Here is a 16,888-nt window from a genome sequence, read left to right as displayed (position 1 = left end):
TGGACCCAATTGCTGAATCAGGGCATAGAGTGAGAAACTTATTAAAGGAAACATCCTGTCAAAAGAGGGTGTCAGAGTGGAAGCGTTTTATGGGGAAGGTATATTTCCTAGTGACTTTTCTCAATAAGCAGAGGATTGCAATACCTGCATTTGGCACAGCATGGAACCTTAAAACAATCTGGCGCTTTCAGACAAACTTCACTATAAACAGAGTTCCTATGATATATATCTGATTTAAGTACATTATCTTAGGTATTCATATTTACATTTAGCTCAACTACAGGCACTCTAGTCTTACTTTTATTTAGGTTAGTATGTATCTCAGCCATGGAGACATTTATATAAAAGAAAACAGACATTTAAGCAGACTTCTGTTGATTTTTTAAATTGCTGTTATTAATATAGTACCCAAACTGTGCTAGGCACTTTACAAACAAATAAGGAGACCCGGTCTCTGTCCTGAGGAGTTCACAGCCTAAGTAGAAATGTTTTCCGGTATCTAAACAGTGAATATTTACCAGTCACTTTTGGAAAGTTTTAATAATCTCACATTTTAGTGGAGTCTATTCATCTCCTACCCAGCTATACGCTGGAACCAGGTACAAGTGGCAAATGTACTTAATGATGTAGAGAAACTGTTTGAAATGCAAAATGGTATATGCCAAAAGACAATCCTACTCTATAATTTTGTGTTCTGAATACCATTTTTTGGTCAGTGAGCAAATGCCGTCTTTGAACAGAATGCTCATGTGCACACAAAAACATCCAATGAAGCAGAAAAAGTCATTTCACATTGACAAAACTATTATCTAGGAATATATATATATATAAAAAGGGGAGGCTCAAGTTTGAACTAGTTGGGGTTGACGAGGTTCCTTCTGTAGTCCCTAGACATATTTAGATCTACATTTTCAATATGGGACATGGTAACTGGTCTAAACCTGAGTCAAATAGTACCTGTGAGTTTTCAGAAAGCTCTTTAAAAGCCAGAATTGCATGCAATAATGTAATGTCCTGATTTTCATTATTACTGTAGGTTAAAAACTCAAATTTGGTAAACTGTACAGTACCAACATGCAGCAACCTATAACAGAAATACCAACCATACTGAAATCTGATCTTCATTACTGTAGTAAGTAACAAGGTATAAAATGGCATTGCACTTAGAACTGGATAATTGGTCTGCAGACGTATTCCCGTCATTGAATCATCATTGCGCTACTGAGAAAATATGACACATGCTCAGACTGCTCTTCTATTAACCCTTTGAAGTCTTTGTATTTTTTATTGTCTCCTTGATTGTCTCTATCAGATTTTTAGCTGGACCTTAAGTTACTTTTTATCAAAAATCATAAATCTGAACAGTCTCCCAGGCAGTGGAGGAAATACAGCACTGCTTTGGGAGGGTTCTACTATGGAAGCACATAATTGCTGCACTAATCATTTATGAATGGCTCAGAACAGATAATTAATCTTTATGTCTCTCATTTCATGATCAGAAATTTATGCTATTTTTACCTAAAATGGCTGCATCCTTTTGCAATTTGGCGGGTCTATTACCACATAATACTAGGATATTTTCAGCACTGCCATTGCAAAACAATTTGTCATTTGCCTCATGAATCAGGCTCAGGCTCAAAGCCTCGGTTATTTTGAATATAATGACAGACTAAGTAACCTTGCACTTAAACAGGATTTCATTCTGTGCTGTGCACAAGGAATGTGTGTTTCAGACCCTTTATGAAAAGTCTTTCAATTGCAAAATCAAGATCCCCAGCATCGATTTCAGTGTTCATTATCCCACAAATGCATACACTCCTGTTTAAGCATTTAGGGAAATGGGGCCAAATCCATTGCTTCTATAACTCCATTGGCCCTCAGTGGAGTTACACAAAGGATGAACACAGCCAAGATCCAAATCTGTCCGTGGACAAAACTCCCTGTAATATGCTGTGTGTTTGTAGGTAGAATTAGTCCCATAGGTTATAAAGGCTTTTTTTTTTTTACTACAGTACATTTAGCCTTATTAAGTTTACTAATGAAGAGCAACTAAAGTAACTAAGAAACCAATAAAGGCTTACATACTGTAGCAGCCCTTTATTAGTCAGGTGAAAGGCCAGCTGAGAAAACTCAAGATCAAAGGCAAAGCTTCTGACCCACATAGCTCTATCCTGGTCATTATTGCGCATGGACTTTTTAATATTTTTTTAATGAAGATCTGCACATTAATCCTTTCGGTTCTTCAGTGCATTGCTAGTATATAAAAAAAGTTCCTTACCTGTTCCCGGCGGGAGGGAGAGAAAGGGCAGGGGGGCTACACTTATAAGTAACACTATTTATTGGCTGAACTTTTGAAAATGTGGGCTAGTGTCTTTTATAGTCCTTACTTTGGAGAAATGCTGCTGATGTTACAATCAGAGATTGGCCTGAATAAGGGCCCCAGGTTGGGTTGACAGTGCTTTCTCTTTAGCTCTCTGCCTCTCTGATGAGTCAAAAAGAACCAGAAGATGAAGTATATTTTCATTACAATCAGACCTGTATCTGAAGAATGCACCATTAAAGACACTGGATGTAGCAGATCTCATGTCTACCACGGATTTTTTTGTTGTTGTTAAATGTCAACATTTGCCATTATTTCATCAGTTACCACTCAGTGGTATCAGCTTCTAAGAAGTGCCGTGCAAAAATAACACAATGCCCAACACATCTGATCTCCTCAAAAGAGGGGAGACGTTATTTTTCCTATTAAGAGAGAAACTACGATATTAAGTATATTTTGGATCAGATTCACTATTTAGCTGCAATAGGAACCACTGTTCACAATTTTCCGGCATTGATAAACCTCCACTTAAAAAGGGAGCATTGGCCCATATGTTCAGGCAGCCTAAACAAGTGCTTAACAGGATACTAGGTAAATGTGGAACATTAAAGAATTTGAGGATTTCTATAATTCTATTATTTAGTTCATGAGCTCACAAGAAGTTGCTGAGACATGGCACCTCCAGCAAACAGCAGTTGAATCATGGTCACTTTGTAGATACTTTTCCAAGACTTATTTTCCAGATTCATATTGAAAGAAGCAAGAGCAAAATAGTGCCCCGGCATTCTAAATCCTCCTAATTAAATCCATGTAATGAGGGGGCAAATTTTCACCCCAGAACAGAGCTATTTTCCATTTGCCCCAATCTAGCCCTCCATTGGTTAGCAAAATGTTCAGTTGTCCCAACAGTGATGAAGAAGGGTTCTCCCGATAACATGGGTCACAACTCATAAATGAACATGTATCTCAGCAAAGGGTACAGCCTGCAGTAAATCGGATGTTAAAAATAAACAACATGGTCTAAAATATATATTTTAACTGCTGACAGGCCTCTCTCTCCAGTCCAGTATACTGATACTTAAGTCTCTGGGTGTTTTTTGTGATTCCTAGATTACAGTGATCCTCTACTACCATGGAGTCAACTAGTCCGTCAGCAAAGGGAAATGAATGGGGCTACACCCTCAGAGAATAATTGCCTGTTAGCACTACCTGACAAGTGTCATTCATATTGCAACTAACATATGCAGTTCTTGCCTTGTAATAGCCAAGAACATATCCAGTGAGTTAATGTTTGTGATTACGTCTGTTCTACAGCCATCAGGGTCAAGCCTGGCTCTCTGCAGCTGGGGATGAATACACCTTGGACCTCTGTCCACTGGGGCTGATCACATTTCTTGTGCCACGTGTGGAATATGGTTACACCCCGCCTATCAGCAGAAAATGGAGTGCAGTGTTTAACCCAGAGCATTTAACACAGCTCCTAAAGGGGTTGTGCTTCTGAATTAAAGATCACTGGCACAAATCACAATTTACAGCAATAATAGTGGATCACTTCACTTGTGCTGAAACTAGTCTATATTAGAGCCATGAACGTAGGGGCTGGACGGTGAAGTGGTGGGACAGAGAACTGCAAGAGAAAAGTAATGACATCTCGTATCATGTTCTCTAGAACTTGGGGACGCGGAATGGTTAGATGTAAACTGCTCACAGGCTACAAAGAGACATACCATGTGACGATGGAAAAGTAATTTTCCTAGATATTCAGATGTGACCTAGGAAGACCTTGATGCCACAACAATTTGGCCACTTGAGTGCCTCTGCTTCAGACAGAAATCTCAGGTAGTTTTCCATCTATGGTTGACAGCAAGTCTAAACTGCACTTAATGAGATGGTGTGCTCTGGTGGCCTGAGCACAGGACTAGGAATTCGATCCAGCAAACCCTTATCTTCGTGGGTAAGGTTTTTCAGGATAATAGTTACAGTTCCAGCATTAGAAACAGGTACCAGGGCCAGTACTGCACACAAACATCCCACAGTTCAACTCACAAGAACCCTAATTTATTTAAGTTATTAGGAAAAAGACAAAAATTACTGGACATGCCACTCATAAATATGAAGGGAAAAGCTGTCCCCAGTGCAGTGGGCCCACAAAATCTGTTTACCACTTAAGTACCACATAAGCCCTACATTGGGGACTTAAGTGATGCATAGGGCTTGTGGGACCCCAGTTCCCAGGCATATATTTTATCTTTAAAGCTTTAACAAGTGGGTGATACACAAGTTTTACTTTGCTTTGCTAGACTCATGGCACTGCCTTCTGAGTGATGGATTCACTAACATGCACTACACCTCAAAAACATGTAACATGGCATCAAAACACATCAGAAAAGACCCAAAATAAAAAGAAGGAAGACACTTAATACCTGAAAAATCTGCTGCCAACAGGTCGACTGCCTTTAAAACTTTGACCTGTAAGAAGCCTATGTCCTTCATGTCCTGAAGGGAGTTCTTTATACACTGGAAAAAAATAGCGAAGAGACTTTTTAAATATAATAATTCAGTGAGACAGATTTTGAAGGACTACTAGAAAACCATAAAACTACTAGAAAACCATAAGGCATGTCTATACTTATGGCTAAATCAGCACAGCTTCGATCGATGCAGCGGTGTTGATTTAGTGGGTCTAGGGAAGACCTGCTAAGTCAATGGCAGAGTGCTAGCTCATCGAATTCTGTACTCCAGCTCCCCGAGAAGCATAAGGTAAGTAGACGGGAGAGTGTCTCCCATCGACACAGAGGCGGGAACACCGCTGTAAATCGATCCAAGTTACGTCAACTTCAGTTACATAATTTACATAACTGAAGTAGTGTCATTTAGGTCGACTTACAGCTTCAGTGTAGACTAGCCCTTAATTTTGGTCCCTGTCCCCACTGCTCAATGTTTCACTATCAGATACTCACTCACACAACTCTACCAACCCTCATCCCATTGCAACACACTTACACTGTTCATGCCAGAATGTAAACTGACTGTTTATCATTTATTTTTATTCATATGTAATCTTCAGTGTACAGGAGTTGAATGATTAATTTAGGCAAGGAGATTCAAAGGAAACAAGCACATATCTGAATACTAAAATAGCATTATTCCAAAACTAAGTATAAGATATATTTAGAGAGGCACCATGAGCCTATGGCTAGAGTACTGAAGTCAGAGTCAAGGATCTGGGCACCATTCACAGCTCTACCATTGACTCTAATCACTTAAACCCTCCATGCCTCAGTTTCCCTGTCTATAAAATGGGGGTGATAATGTTTATCTATCCTGTGTAGCACATTAAGATCTCTGGTTTAGTACAGAAAGTACTAAATATTATCATCAGGCTTTATCTTCACAAAGTGAACAGATCAGAGCACATTCCCACAATGAGAAAAGAATTCTAAATAATACTCTCTCTCTCTCTCTCATCATGATTTTTTAACATTCATGGTCTCTCATTTCCTAAGATAATGTCTTAATGTAATTCAAGTTTTCAAAAGGGAACTGTTAGTTTAAAAACTGCCACATGCAAAAAGCAAAATTGCTAGAGGCTAACTGCTCTGTCTATTCACTTGTCACACTAAACATAATTATGGTGTGTGATACCTTTTTCCATTAGAAGCTGTGTTATTACGACTGGGACAGATCTTCTTTTGATGCAATTTTCAGTATTTTTTTAATAAAGTAGAAACAAAACAAAAACTCACATAGCGCTGGGAAATCTGTTTCCTTTCACTGGGGTCTCCCAAGGGGCAGACACACAGATCAGAGATAGAAACTCCTGAACAGGGGGTAACAGCAATTAGCATTAGCAGAGACCCCAGATGCTTCTCCACTGGCAGTTCTAAAACATTGGTCTGCTTGCTAGGTAGCGCAGTAATATCCACTTTACACCTAGAATAACATTGTCATGGATTAATAATAAAGAGGATTACTTTAATAGGACAAATAAAATCCAACATATACATTTTTAAAAAATAAGCCTTTTTTTTTTACCCATCAATGAGGATCAAAAGATGCAAATGAACTAAGTTTAGAAATCTAATTTACTTTTCACCATTTGGGCTGTTTGGTCAACCTGGGGGAAATGGGGGGGGGGGGGGGGGGGGTGGAAACGGAATGAGAAAAAAGCTAGTTAGTTTCACTTTGTTTCTTGTCAGTTTCATTTCTGGTTTCCTTGCACTAGCACAGGGATTGAATGTTAGGACTGCAGCCTCTGTAGTGGTGAGGTTTTAAATCCAACTCTGCTCTCCTTCCCCACAAAACCCCAATGTCTTCTGATTTCTAAAAAGGTAAAATTATTATAATTTGAGTGGAAATACAAAGTCAAAATGTTGTGTCTAAAATACCAGTTTCATTTAAGGCATAGACTTCATTTTATGCTACATTGTACTGTATGCCCTGATCTCCTTTACAAACCTTACTAGATCTAGGCTTTCAGTGTATTGTTATATTTCCCAGAGGGGCAGTGTGGCTTGCAGGTAACCTGCCAGCTCATAATGCACATTGTTATAGTCTCTGACACTTTTTGAAGAAAAAAAAAAAAAAGCACACATTAATGAGAGACAACAAAACAAGAGACCAGGTTGGGGTAAGAAGAGAGAGTTTGCTGGAGAGCCTGAAAGCAAATGGTCAAATGTGACAAAGTCTATACACCTAGCGCAGCTAACTGCCTTCTATGTGGAAGTCCAGTAAATGGAGTGGAACTTTCAGGAAGGTCTATTGGTTTTGGCATTTAAAAATAAGCTGAACAAAAGTTTGCAGTTTAAAAAAAAAAAAAAAAAAAAAGCAAGGAAGGAGAAGCTTTATTTCCATGGTATACGGGGAGTCACATTTCTCCAGCGGATGTGAGATGGATGATAGAGAGAGTTCTCACTCCACTTAATGCTTGCCGACAAGTTTTTATTTAAACAAAACTTGTTAAGGTGTTGTCTTAATAGGCAAAAATTCCACAGGGGTCCCCTAGGTGGGTTTCTTCTGGGTAAATGGTGCATGCACTGCTCCTGATTGATCCCATTCCAGTTGTAGAGCTGGAGCGGTCTGTATCCATCTGCTATAAATTGCATGCTTTCTGCTTTTTAAGAGCCTATTTTCTGTAAATGTTTGGAAAAACCTCTCAAAAAACATTTAAATTAACACACACAAAAAATCTAACCTAAGAAGTAAAAGTCACTGGTGTGTAAGCCGCTCACTTGCTCTGCATTAGGAAGTGTTTATTTGTATAAGATTCTAACTACTGGAATCAATGGACATGCCTCTCACTCTCTGTGAACTCGATGTAGTGCACAGCGTTAAACACACAACTAGTTGTAAGTTTATTCTTATTGATTGCACCCAAGTGCCATGGAAGAGGAAACAAGGTAACCAAGAAAAGAGCACCAAAGTTCCATGTAATACACAAAGACCAATTTCAACCCATTTTCCCAGTGCGAGAGATTGCATTTAATGCTCCTTGCTACACCTTCAGTCCTGGAAGGCGAGGAAGTGGGGGAAGAGAAATTCAAAGACATTTTCCTCAAACTCTTATCACTTTAATCCAGGAGATCAATATCACCTTTGCCATGTTTTCTGGTTGATTCTCACAGTCTATCAACCTAACTCTCCTAAATAAGTTCAGCTTCAGCTTTCATTCAATACTGGTAACTGTATGTAGAATGTTGCAAAATACACGAAGCAAAACTGAGGAAAACTCAGAAAATATTGCTTTTTCTCCAATCTCTTTTAGTGATCACAACTTTAGGTGTTATGTATAATAAGAATAGGTGGGGGAGGGGGGAAGGGAAGAAGGCAATTATGTGAGAGAAAGGAGTACCTCCTACACAGACATAATTTCATCAGAAATCTATGTCATAAAAGTAGAGTTATATTTAACTCCAGTTTGTTTTGGTTAAGGCTGACTGTTTTCACCCATTCAAAAAATTAATATCAACAAAAGGTCAAAGAGAAGATTGAGTGTAAGGGTGTGGGGAGGGATGCAGATGTTGAGGGGAAACCAGCAGGAGAAGGAGTGTAAGCATTGTTTCCTCAACTCGTTTTTGATTTCCATGGAAAGTAACTGACTCAAAACATCTGTGTTCACTCAAGTTGCTGGTATGCCTTGTCTATATGTGGTACAGTTTTTCCTTAGAAAATTGCAAACAGGCTCTACATCTGCACTGGCAAAAGGCAAAACTCTCAGAGAATTAGTACACTTAATCTGACTCATTTGCGTCATTTAATTTAATTGATAAGATTGCACAAATTGTCGTGAAAAATTAATCAAGAATTGAGTTTAACAGATGAATGTAGTAATTTCTACACCAGCAATCAGCTCTCGACTACTGCTACTATGGTCCAGTTATTTTCACAGCACTTCCTATACACTCTGGAAACCACTTTTTTCCTCTCTTACTGTTACACACGTGAGTGGAACTTTACTATTACTATTGATTTTATGTGGCAGTTCAGATACTACCATGATGGGCAGCAGTTTACAAGCCTACGACGAAGCACCACATGAAGGGGGAGGGATAGCTCAGTGGTTTGAGCACTGGCCTGCTAAACCCAGGGTTATGAGTTCAATCCTTGAGGGGGCCACTTAGGGAGCTGGGGCAAAATCAGTACATGGTCCTGCTAGTGAAGGCAGGGGACTGGACTTGATGACCTTTCAAGGTCTAGGAGATAGGATATCTTTATTTATTTATTTAATACTAAGTAATTCAATCACTTGTTCAAAGTCAGCTCAAATGGAGAGTAAATGACTAAACCTACACATTTATTTATGCTTTTAGGAGACCAAAATACCCCCTTGAGCTAAATTCCTAATATAACATTTCTGTGTAGTGGCAATCTCAGTTTTCTACTTGCCTCCTTCCCCCAGATTTACATTTCCACAGTTCTTAGTTCAGTACTTGGCTCTAATCACCTCTCTAAAACCTACTGTCTAATCCTTTCCCCCCATATTAGTACACCTGTACATGTTAGGTAGAGATACAGATGTAACCTACTGGTCAGCATGTGTTATGCATCCCCCCCTCTGTTCCCTACCCACACAGAATCAGAGTTTGTTACGGACTCCAGCTTCAATTCCAGCTGTAGAAATTCACGTGTTTAGCTCTGGAGGTCACTGGTTCAATCCCTAGTATGTTGGCCAAGGTGGCCAAACAAACACACACCCAACATGGCACATTATATACATATATCCCATTTTTCTAGACTCTTTTTCCCACCTCCGGGTCACTCATGAAGGTTTTCTAGTTGTAATATATTTTAATGTGTATTAAAGATTGCCCTGTTGGCCCATTTGCAGTCTGCATACTTAGGCATCATTCAGTTCCTTGCCCCTTTTTTGTTTCTAATAATTTTGCAGTTTTATCATTTGAGTTCAGTGCTAATCTTTAGGAGAGGGGTTGTTTGTTGGTTTTTACTCTGTTAGATTTTACTCACTGCAATTGATCTTAACCTCTTACTGATCACCACAATTTATATTAATATTTTATACTGCAGGCAAACAGCACTTGACTAGATTATAGTCAATAAAAGAAAATATGATTAAAAAGATGAGTCTTAATATTTGGATAGCGATTTCAAACTCCACAAAGGCCAGGAGTGTTTGGATATAGGGTTTTGGTGTCACCCACTCTAAAGTTAGGTATTTTGACTCCGAACTCTTCTTATAGCTTGGTGGAGCTCAAAACCAGGGGTTTGGTCCAGCTCTCACAGCCTTACTACTCAGTACCTACTGCATTGCTGTATAATTGGATTGTTTCTTGGTGCAGAGATACTACTGGTACTTGCCAGAGGCATCCCTCATAAAGATGTCACACTCACTCTCTTATTTAATGGCTTATAATGATCTTTCCTTAAGTCTAGCAATTTTCCTAAAACCTATTTCTAGAACTAAATTTGTGTAAAATCAACATTTTACAGTGTCTCTCTCTCAAAGCATATTCCTTAATGCGGAAACATTCTCTTCGAATTTCACATAAACAATTCCATTCAGCCTAGACAGATTCTGCAAACTTTAACATCTTCATTTATTAACCCATCAACATCGTCTTCTGCTTAAAGTTTGCCTTTTATCCTGATGGATACAAAAACACTGAACAAATGTTACTAACAGTTCTATGCAGACTAAATAGAAGGATCATTTCACCCGAACTGACATCAGCCACCTCGGTGTTGTGCTGTGGCAGCTGAACTACACAACACTTCAGATACAGTTTTCTTCCTCATTTTATATACTGATTGGAAATGCAAGGGGAATTAGGCAGGCAGAATCTAATAACCCAACATGTAATTTGACCAAGACCCTGAGATTATCTTACTACATATAGCAAGGGGGGGGGGGAAATTACCAAAGGGCTATTTTCTTGACAGAGTGACTGAGATTGCTATCAGAGATTGCTCTGATAGCTTGTTGACCAGCTCAGAAGTGGACAAAAGTCCTAAGCCCTAACAATAACATGACCTTTATACGGAAGGTATAGCATACTACTTATCGCACACGCTCCAATATCTACAGTTCAGGACACAGAACAGCTCTGTACTGGCTCCATACTCAATGTTTGTATCTCATGAAAGGAAGATAAGAACTCCTCAGGAAAGACAGGAGAAGAAAATTAGAAGCCCAGCTATGCCCTACCCTTTGATGTTATGGTAAGGCTACCATCTTACTGACTCCAATGGAGCCACAGCACCTGCAGTCAAGAGTAGCAGTTTGCCTGAAAATCCAGTTACGTCTAGAAGAGGGGCCATGTAAAAATGACACTTCTTTAAGTGAAAGGAACCACTCCCCGAGTTAAATCCTGGCTCTGTGGAAATCAATGGACGTTTTAGCATTGAATTCAGTGGGTTCAGGATTTCACCACATGTGTCTAGTCAGATCTGGCTGCTTCCATGTTAAAGCACATTTTACTTTAATTTTTTAGCTCCTACAAGCACAGCACAGCCAATATGGCTCTGGGAGAGCAAAGGGGATTCTATTCTAGCTTGCTGAGTAGCAAAAGAGTTGTTAACTAAGTTCCAATTGCAAAGCCAGATTCTGCCCTTGCTCACAACTGTGCAGTTTCACTGAAAATATTTGGGTTGCACAGTGGAGAGAACAGAATTTGGAGACAGGGGAGGTTGCACAGGTACAACCCAGGGTACAATTGTCTCCATAGAATCTTTTCTTTATTATGGGTGATGATACAAGTGCCAGGAAGAACACAGAATGGCATGTGAATCATTGAGACAAAACAACAGTGCTATGTTTTGCAGAACTGCTTTTCAGATTAGAGCTACACATGAACTGTTCACAAAAAAAAATATTTACTGAGTGTCAGGTGTTTCTACACTGTGAGAACAAGGCTTGTATTATACATCCAGAAACAGTGTTCCCCTATATTTGGAACACCCTTTCTAGACTCTTAATTGTAAATGCTGTCTCTACATTTCCTGTACATTGTGTTGCTATGGAGAGTATTTCCCTGCACTTGGGAAGACACAAGATTTTTTTTCTGTAAATAGTAAAAAAAATAACCTAAAAAAACCTTCTAGACCACACAGACACCTTTTTTTAAATGCCAAACTCTTTTATAATGCTATTGTTTTGCAAAAATAACCAATTCACTGATGAATTCTTGCCACAACAAATGGTGAACTCCAGCTGCTGAAAAATTACTTAAGTCTTTTTTCCCTCTATGCTAAAAGAAAACCAAGAGGAATCCTTTCAGCATTAAGGGAACTGAGGCCAGATAGGAAATGTACTAGCATTTGTGGCCTAACTAGGAACAGAAAATATCAAAAGTAATGAGCATGTATTCCTTGAAAGAAAGAGAGAAACAGATTCTTCTGCAAACATTTGTCCATGTGATAAGCAAAAGTATTCAGCAGAAAACATTTCCTGTTCTGGGAAACCACAAATATTTGTATGGCCGGAGGGCATCATTGCATTTAGTGAAAAGTTGCAAATTATTTGAATGCATGAAGCAGTAGACTATTCCTACTAGTTATTATCCAATGAATGCCCTCAAAGCATGCTAAATTTAAAACAATTAAAGCCAGGGTCCTTGCCCCAAATAATGAAGTGTGCAGCAACTCTCCAAAAAGGGCCACATTTTTGGAGTTTAATGTACCCTCTCTACACACACTCACATCAGATATAATTTAAAAGCTTATTTTATGTGTGTATGATGTGGAGCTGTCAGGTAGTGCCATAAGCCTGCAGGTGAGGTGACAGAATGGTACCCAAAATGAGAAAATCTTTTGCACAGTTCCAGAAACACTGCAACAGGACTATGACTACAATTTCTACCATTTAAGGTAATTTCAATGCCTTAATGTGGTGTTTATAGGTCAAAGCTACCAAAGGTCAATGTATTACAATTTTTTTATTGGTTTCAAATGGGCAAGTTCCCCCCCCCCCCTCCCCCAGAAATGATGAAGCCATTTAGCATGTGGCAAAAAAGGCAAATATCAACATTTTGTAATACACTGACTTGTGAGAGGTGCACTTGATTCTGATGGGACACGTAGCTTCCTCAACCCAGTCAAGAAATCTGACATCAAAACATTTGCTGACATGCCCAAGAAGACCAAATTTAGGTCTGGCAAGGGAGGGACAATCACAGCAGCTATCAGTCCAGAAACTGTTTTCCATGGAGCCCTGTCTTTAGCAAGATGCAGAGATGGTGTTTCAATGGCAACTGTTCTTAGTCATCCAATAGGACCTGTGCCTATGTCCATCTTCCACGCCGATGGAACAATGAGAAGAACAGAGAGAACATCAGCTGGAAGTTCAATGTGAAAGAATCCATAAGCTAATAGCATTCAACAAAGAAACCATAGTGTACATCAGAGATATCCTGGCTGTCATACAAATGATGGCTGGAGATAAATTCCACATGTACTATAAATTGGCGGCTGAGTATTTGAGGCAGGTCCTTAATGATTTAACAAAGCTATTTCTGTAACTGAAGTCTTTGACAGATATGACAACAGTAACTCTGTGAAACTGTAGAAAGACAGTGCCAGTCAGGATCTAAGGTTGGATGCAAGAAATGCCAGGTGATTGGTGGATGCTCTGTGCCTCCATGGAAAAAGTTTCTGAACATGGCATCCAGCAAGCAGCCGCTTGTCAAATTTCACTGTGAGGAGATGGTTCAAAATGCACCTGAGAGTGTAGAAGCACACTCTACACAAACGTCCTTCTTGGTGGAGGCTTTTCCAATGAAGAAGTAGCAAAGTCCATCACCAGCAGAGGTGTTATAGAAGCCCAAGACTTGTACAGTACTCAAGAGGAGGTGGACACAAGGATGCTTCTGCATGCTGTATGCACCAATACGGCTCTTGGGGTTCTTGGGGGGGGCGGGGTCAAAGGAACCTTAGTAATTAGATCAACTGATATAGATGTTTTGGTCCTTGCTGTTCACTACTTTGGAGAAATGGAACACATAGATAAGGGTGTCTATTTCAATCCACATGTTATCAGCACAACTGATAAGTGTCACTTCATACCTGTACATACAATTTTTGATAGACTCATTCCTGACTCTGCAACATATTTCCTGCTGGCCACGAATTAAAAGGTTGTGACTTTGTGTCATTCCTATTTGGTATTGGGAAATGCCGCAACAAATAGAGCTTATCGTTTCAGAGATCTTGCCAAATGAGAGAGTGATAGGCAAGCTACAATTTCTGGTAGCAATTAAGTTGGTAGCAGTGCTGAATGACCAGTGCAAGAAAAAAAACGGAAACCTAAACTGCTTGTGCCTCAATCTAACCATCAAAAAAGGATAAGTCACTGGCCAAACTCTCACCATGCGAGGATAGTTTTGACGAGCATGTCAAAAAAGCATCTTGACAAACAAAGATTTGGATGTCTTTGCACATGGGTAAATGAGATGGAAAAATGTGGATAATGAAGTATTTTCCATATTCTTCAAGGGCCCAGTGGCATTTGAGCTTCTACAAGACCTTATTTGTGACTGTACCAGAAGAAGTCACTGCACAATGAACTGTGTCTGTTTTCAGAACAATCTTCCTTGCACAGAATGCAATGAAGATAGTGGTAACCCACACACTGTTGACAGTTGACAGAGATCATAGTGATGAAGCATATGACGATAATGATGTTGACTAGACATGTCACCAGAGCTATTACATTTCAATGATACCTGTACACATTTATTATTAGATTTTGTTTTAACCTTTAGATGATTGTTGTGATGCTTTGTGGTCATTAAACTAACAAACGAATACAAATATTTCAAAGTGGTCATTTTAACATGTTGATGGTGTCATTGTTTATCCCTGTTCCTATGGTAATGACACCACTTGATACCTCCACATCATACCTCATCTTAAAGTAGACATAATAAGCTTTCAAATGATGTAATATGTGTGTGTGTTTAGAGAGGGTACATTAAGTCGACCAAATCAGCAATGTCTGCCACTCACCTAAACTTATCCGCTAAGACACTGATCCTGAAATTGGATATGCACAGGTAGACGCATGGGGGGCTCCACACAGCTACAAGTGTCTGTCTGTGTAGATCCAATTTCAGGATGAGGGACTGAGTAGTGACACAGCAAGGTCAAACAAAGGAGAAGACAATGAGGAGGAATGTATGACAAGGGTTACAAAAGATAATGAGACCTCTAGTCTAATACAAACAGGATGGGACTTGATGGGAGGGGAAGGAGAGGACAAAGAGATAGGATACACACTTCCCTATTATGAAAATATAAAAAGCTCAAATACTAATTCTTAAAAGAAAAAATCTCATCAGCAAAGGTGATGCAAGCCCCATCACTTGTGAAATTTAAAGCATAACGGGAAATCTTAGAGAATATTCAGTAGGGAAAAAATCCTGTATTGGCCACAGGCCAGACTCGATTACCCAACAGGCCAGACTACAATGAATTTGTGAAACAGAATGAAATTGTGTAGTTATGTGAGTCACAAGCTCTGCTCAAGTAACCAGCATGTTATGTTAGAACACAACACATGTAGGTATTTATATTGCTCCCCTCACAGCAGCATCTGGGTGCTGTCAGAATAATGTAAAGCAAAGTATAATGCTACTCTGGACAGTACAGAACAGGTTACATTGTTAACATTTAATTTTAAAAATACAATCACATCATCATCCACACTTTAAAAACTTACATTCCCAAAAGCTCCTCATGCTTTTTGTTATCCTCTCCCCAGACCTCAATGTCCAACATATCCTTCCTGTCAGAGAAGTAGTGAAAATCAAACTGTTCCCTCCACTGAGGATTTGCACTCTTACACAGTGTCTAGAAAACATGCAGTTATAATATTTACTTTTCTTAAATGGCACTTATTTCCACAGTTATGTATACATCAGTTTCATCTACAAGAGCAAGGCCAGATGTTTGGGCATCAAGTACCAAGAGGAGCATCCCCAGCAAGGCTCTGCAGCCTATCATGCAGATCCACATTTCTCTTAAAAGTGTTTTCTTCCCCATAATGATAAATAGAAAAGCATAATGTGACTGTGTGGCGGGAGAAATGCTCATATAGGAAAGTGGAACCAACATCTCCAGTTTAAATAGACCACAGGCGTGGATCAATGTCACTTAACTTGGCATAAATCAGGGGCAAGCCCTTGGAAGTCAGTGAGGTTGAACAGGTTTGAATGAGATCAGAATCAGGTCCCAGGTTTTCATTCTTTTATGTTAAAATAAACCTTAGCAGAGGCGGGAATGAGCAGTTAGGATCTCATCTTGCAAATATTTATACACACAAGTAACTTTATCCATGCAAATAGTTCCATTAAGTTCAGTGAGACTATTCATGTGCATAAATTTACTCAGGAACATGAGTGTATGCGGGATGAGGACCTTAATATCTCTTGCAATACACAATATATTAGATTAGGTTCGGTCGATCGCGGCTCCCACTGGCCGCGGTTCACCACTCCAGGCCAATGGGGGCTGCTGGAAGTGGCACGGGCCGAGGGATGTGCTGGCCACAGCTTCCCGCAGCCCGCATTGTCCTGGGATGCCGAACTGCGGCCAGTGGGAGCCACGATCAGCCGAACCTGCGGACGTGGCCGGTAAACAAACCGGACTGGCGTGCCAGGGGGCTTACTCTGGTGGGCTGCGTGCCAAAGGTTGCTGATCCCTGTATTAGATTATATTGGAAGTACACCAGCTGTTCTTCTATATGTCATTGACCATTACAAGAGACAGGATATTGGATTACCTGCACCACTGCTATGGTCTCCCTCCTCTTGTCTGCTTTTGTGTGATGTGTGATTGACTAAGGGTAAGTTAAATAATCCCCATAAAAGGATGTAAAACATAAAATTTTAATATTTATTATTGCATTAAAGGTAAACATAAAAGAGCATCTTAGATGGAGGTATGGCATCTTAACTATAAGGATTAACTAATCTGTTTATTACTTTTTTAAAACTACTTTTCTAATGAAATAGTGTCATGTTCTGTTCCTCTTTGGTTAGAATCATTTATATATTTTTGAAAAACAACCACAGGATGATCACATTTTGTGGAATCTCTGTAGTCAGATCATCAGGG

General features: G+C 39.5%; 1 protein-coding gene across 1 annotated transcript in view; it reads right to left on the bottom strand.

Annotated features, from left to right (window-relative positions):
* The window catches only part of MCTP2 (multiple C2 and transmembrane domain containing 2), a 78,870-nt gene that overhangs the window by 50,336 nt on the left and 11,646 nt on the right, over nt 1-16,888 (bottom strand). Inside the window, exons 6-8 of the mRNA XM_029910706.1 lie at nt 15,492-15,622; nt 6,067-6,253; nt 4,744-4,837 (exon numbers count right to left, since the gene is read on the bottom strand). Coding sequence (XP_029766566.1) covers nt 4,744-4,837; nt 6,067-6,253; nt 15,492-15,622 — 412 coding nt within the window. The remainder of the gene's footprint in view (nt 1-4,743; nt 4,838-6,066; nt 6,254-15,491; nt 15,623-16,888) is intronic.

The sequence above is a fragment of the Terrapene carolina genome, unplaced genomic scaffold, assembly GCF_002925995.2.
Source record: "Terrapene carolina triunguis isolate 2854851 unplaced genomic scaffold, T_m_triunguis-2.0 Scaffold67, whole genome shotgun sequence".
NCBI classification, from domain to species: Eukaryota; Metazoa; Chordata; order Testudines; family Emydidae; genus Terrapene; species Terrapene triunguis.
The sequence above is the reverse complement of the archived record's forward strand: the minus strand, read 5'-3'. Positions and strand labels throughout refer to the sequence as shown.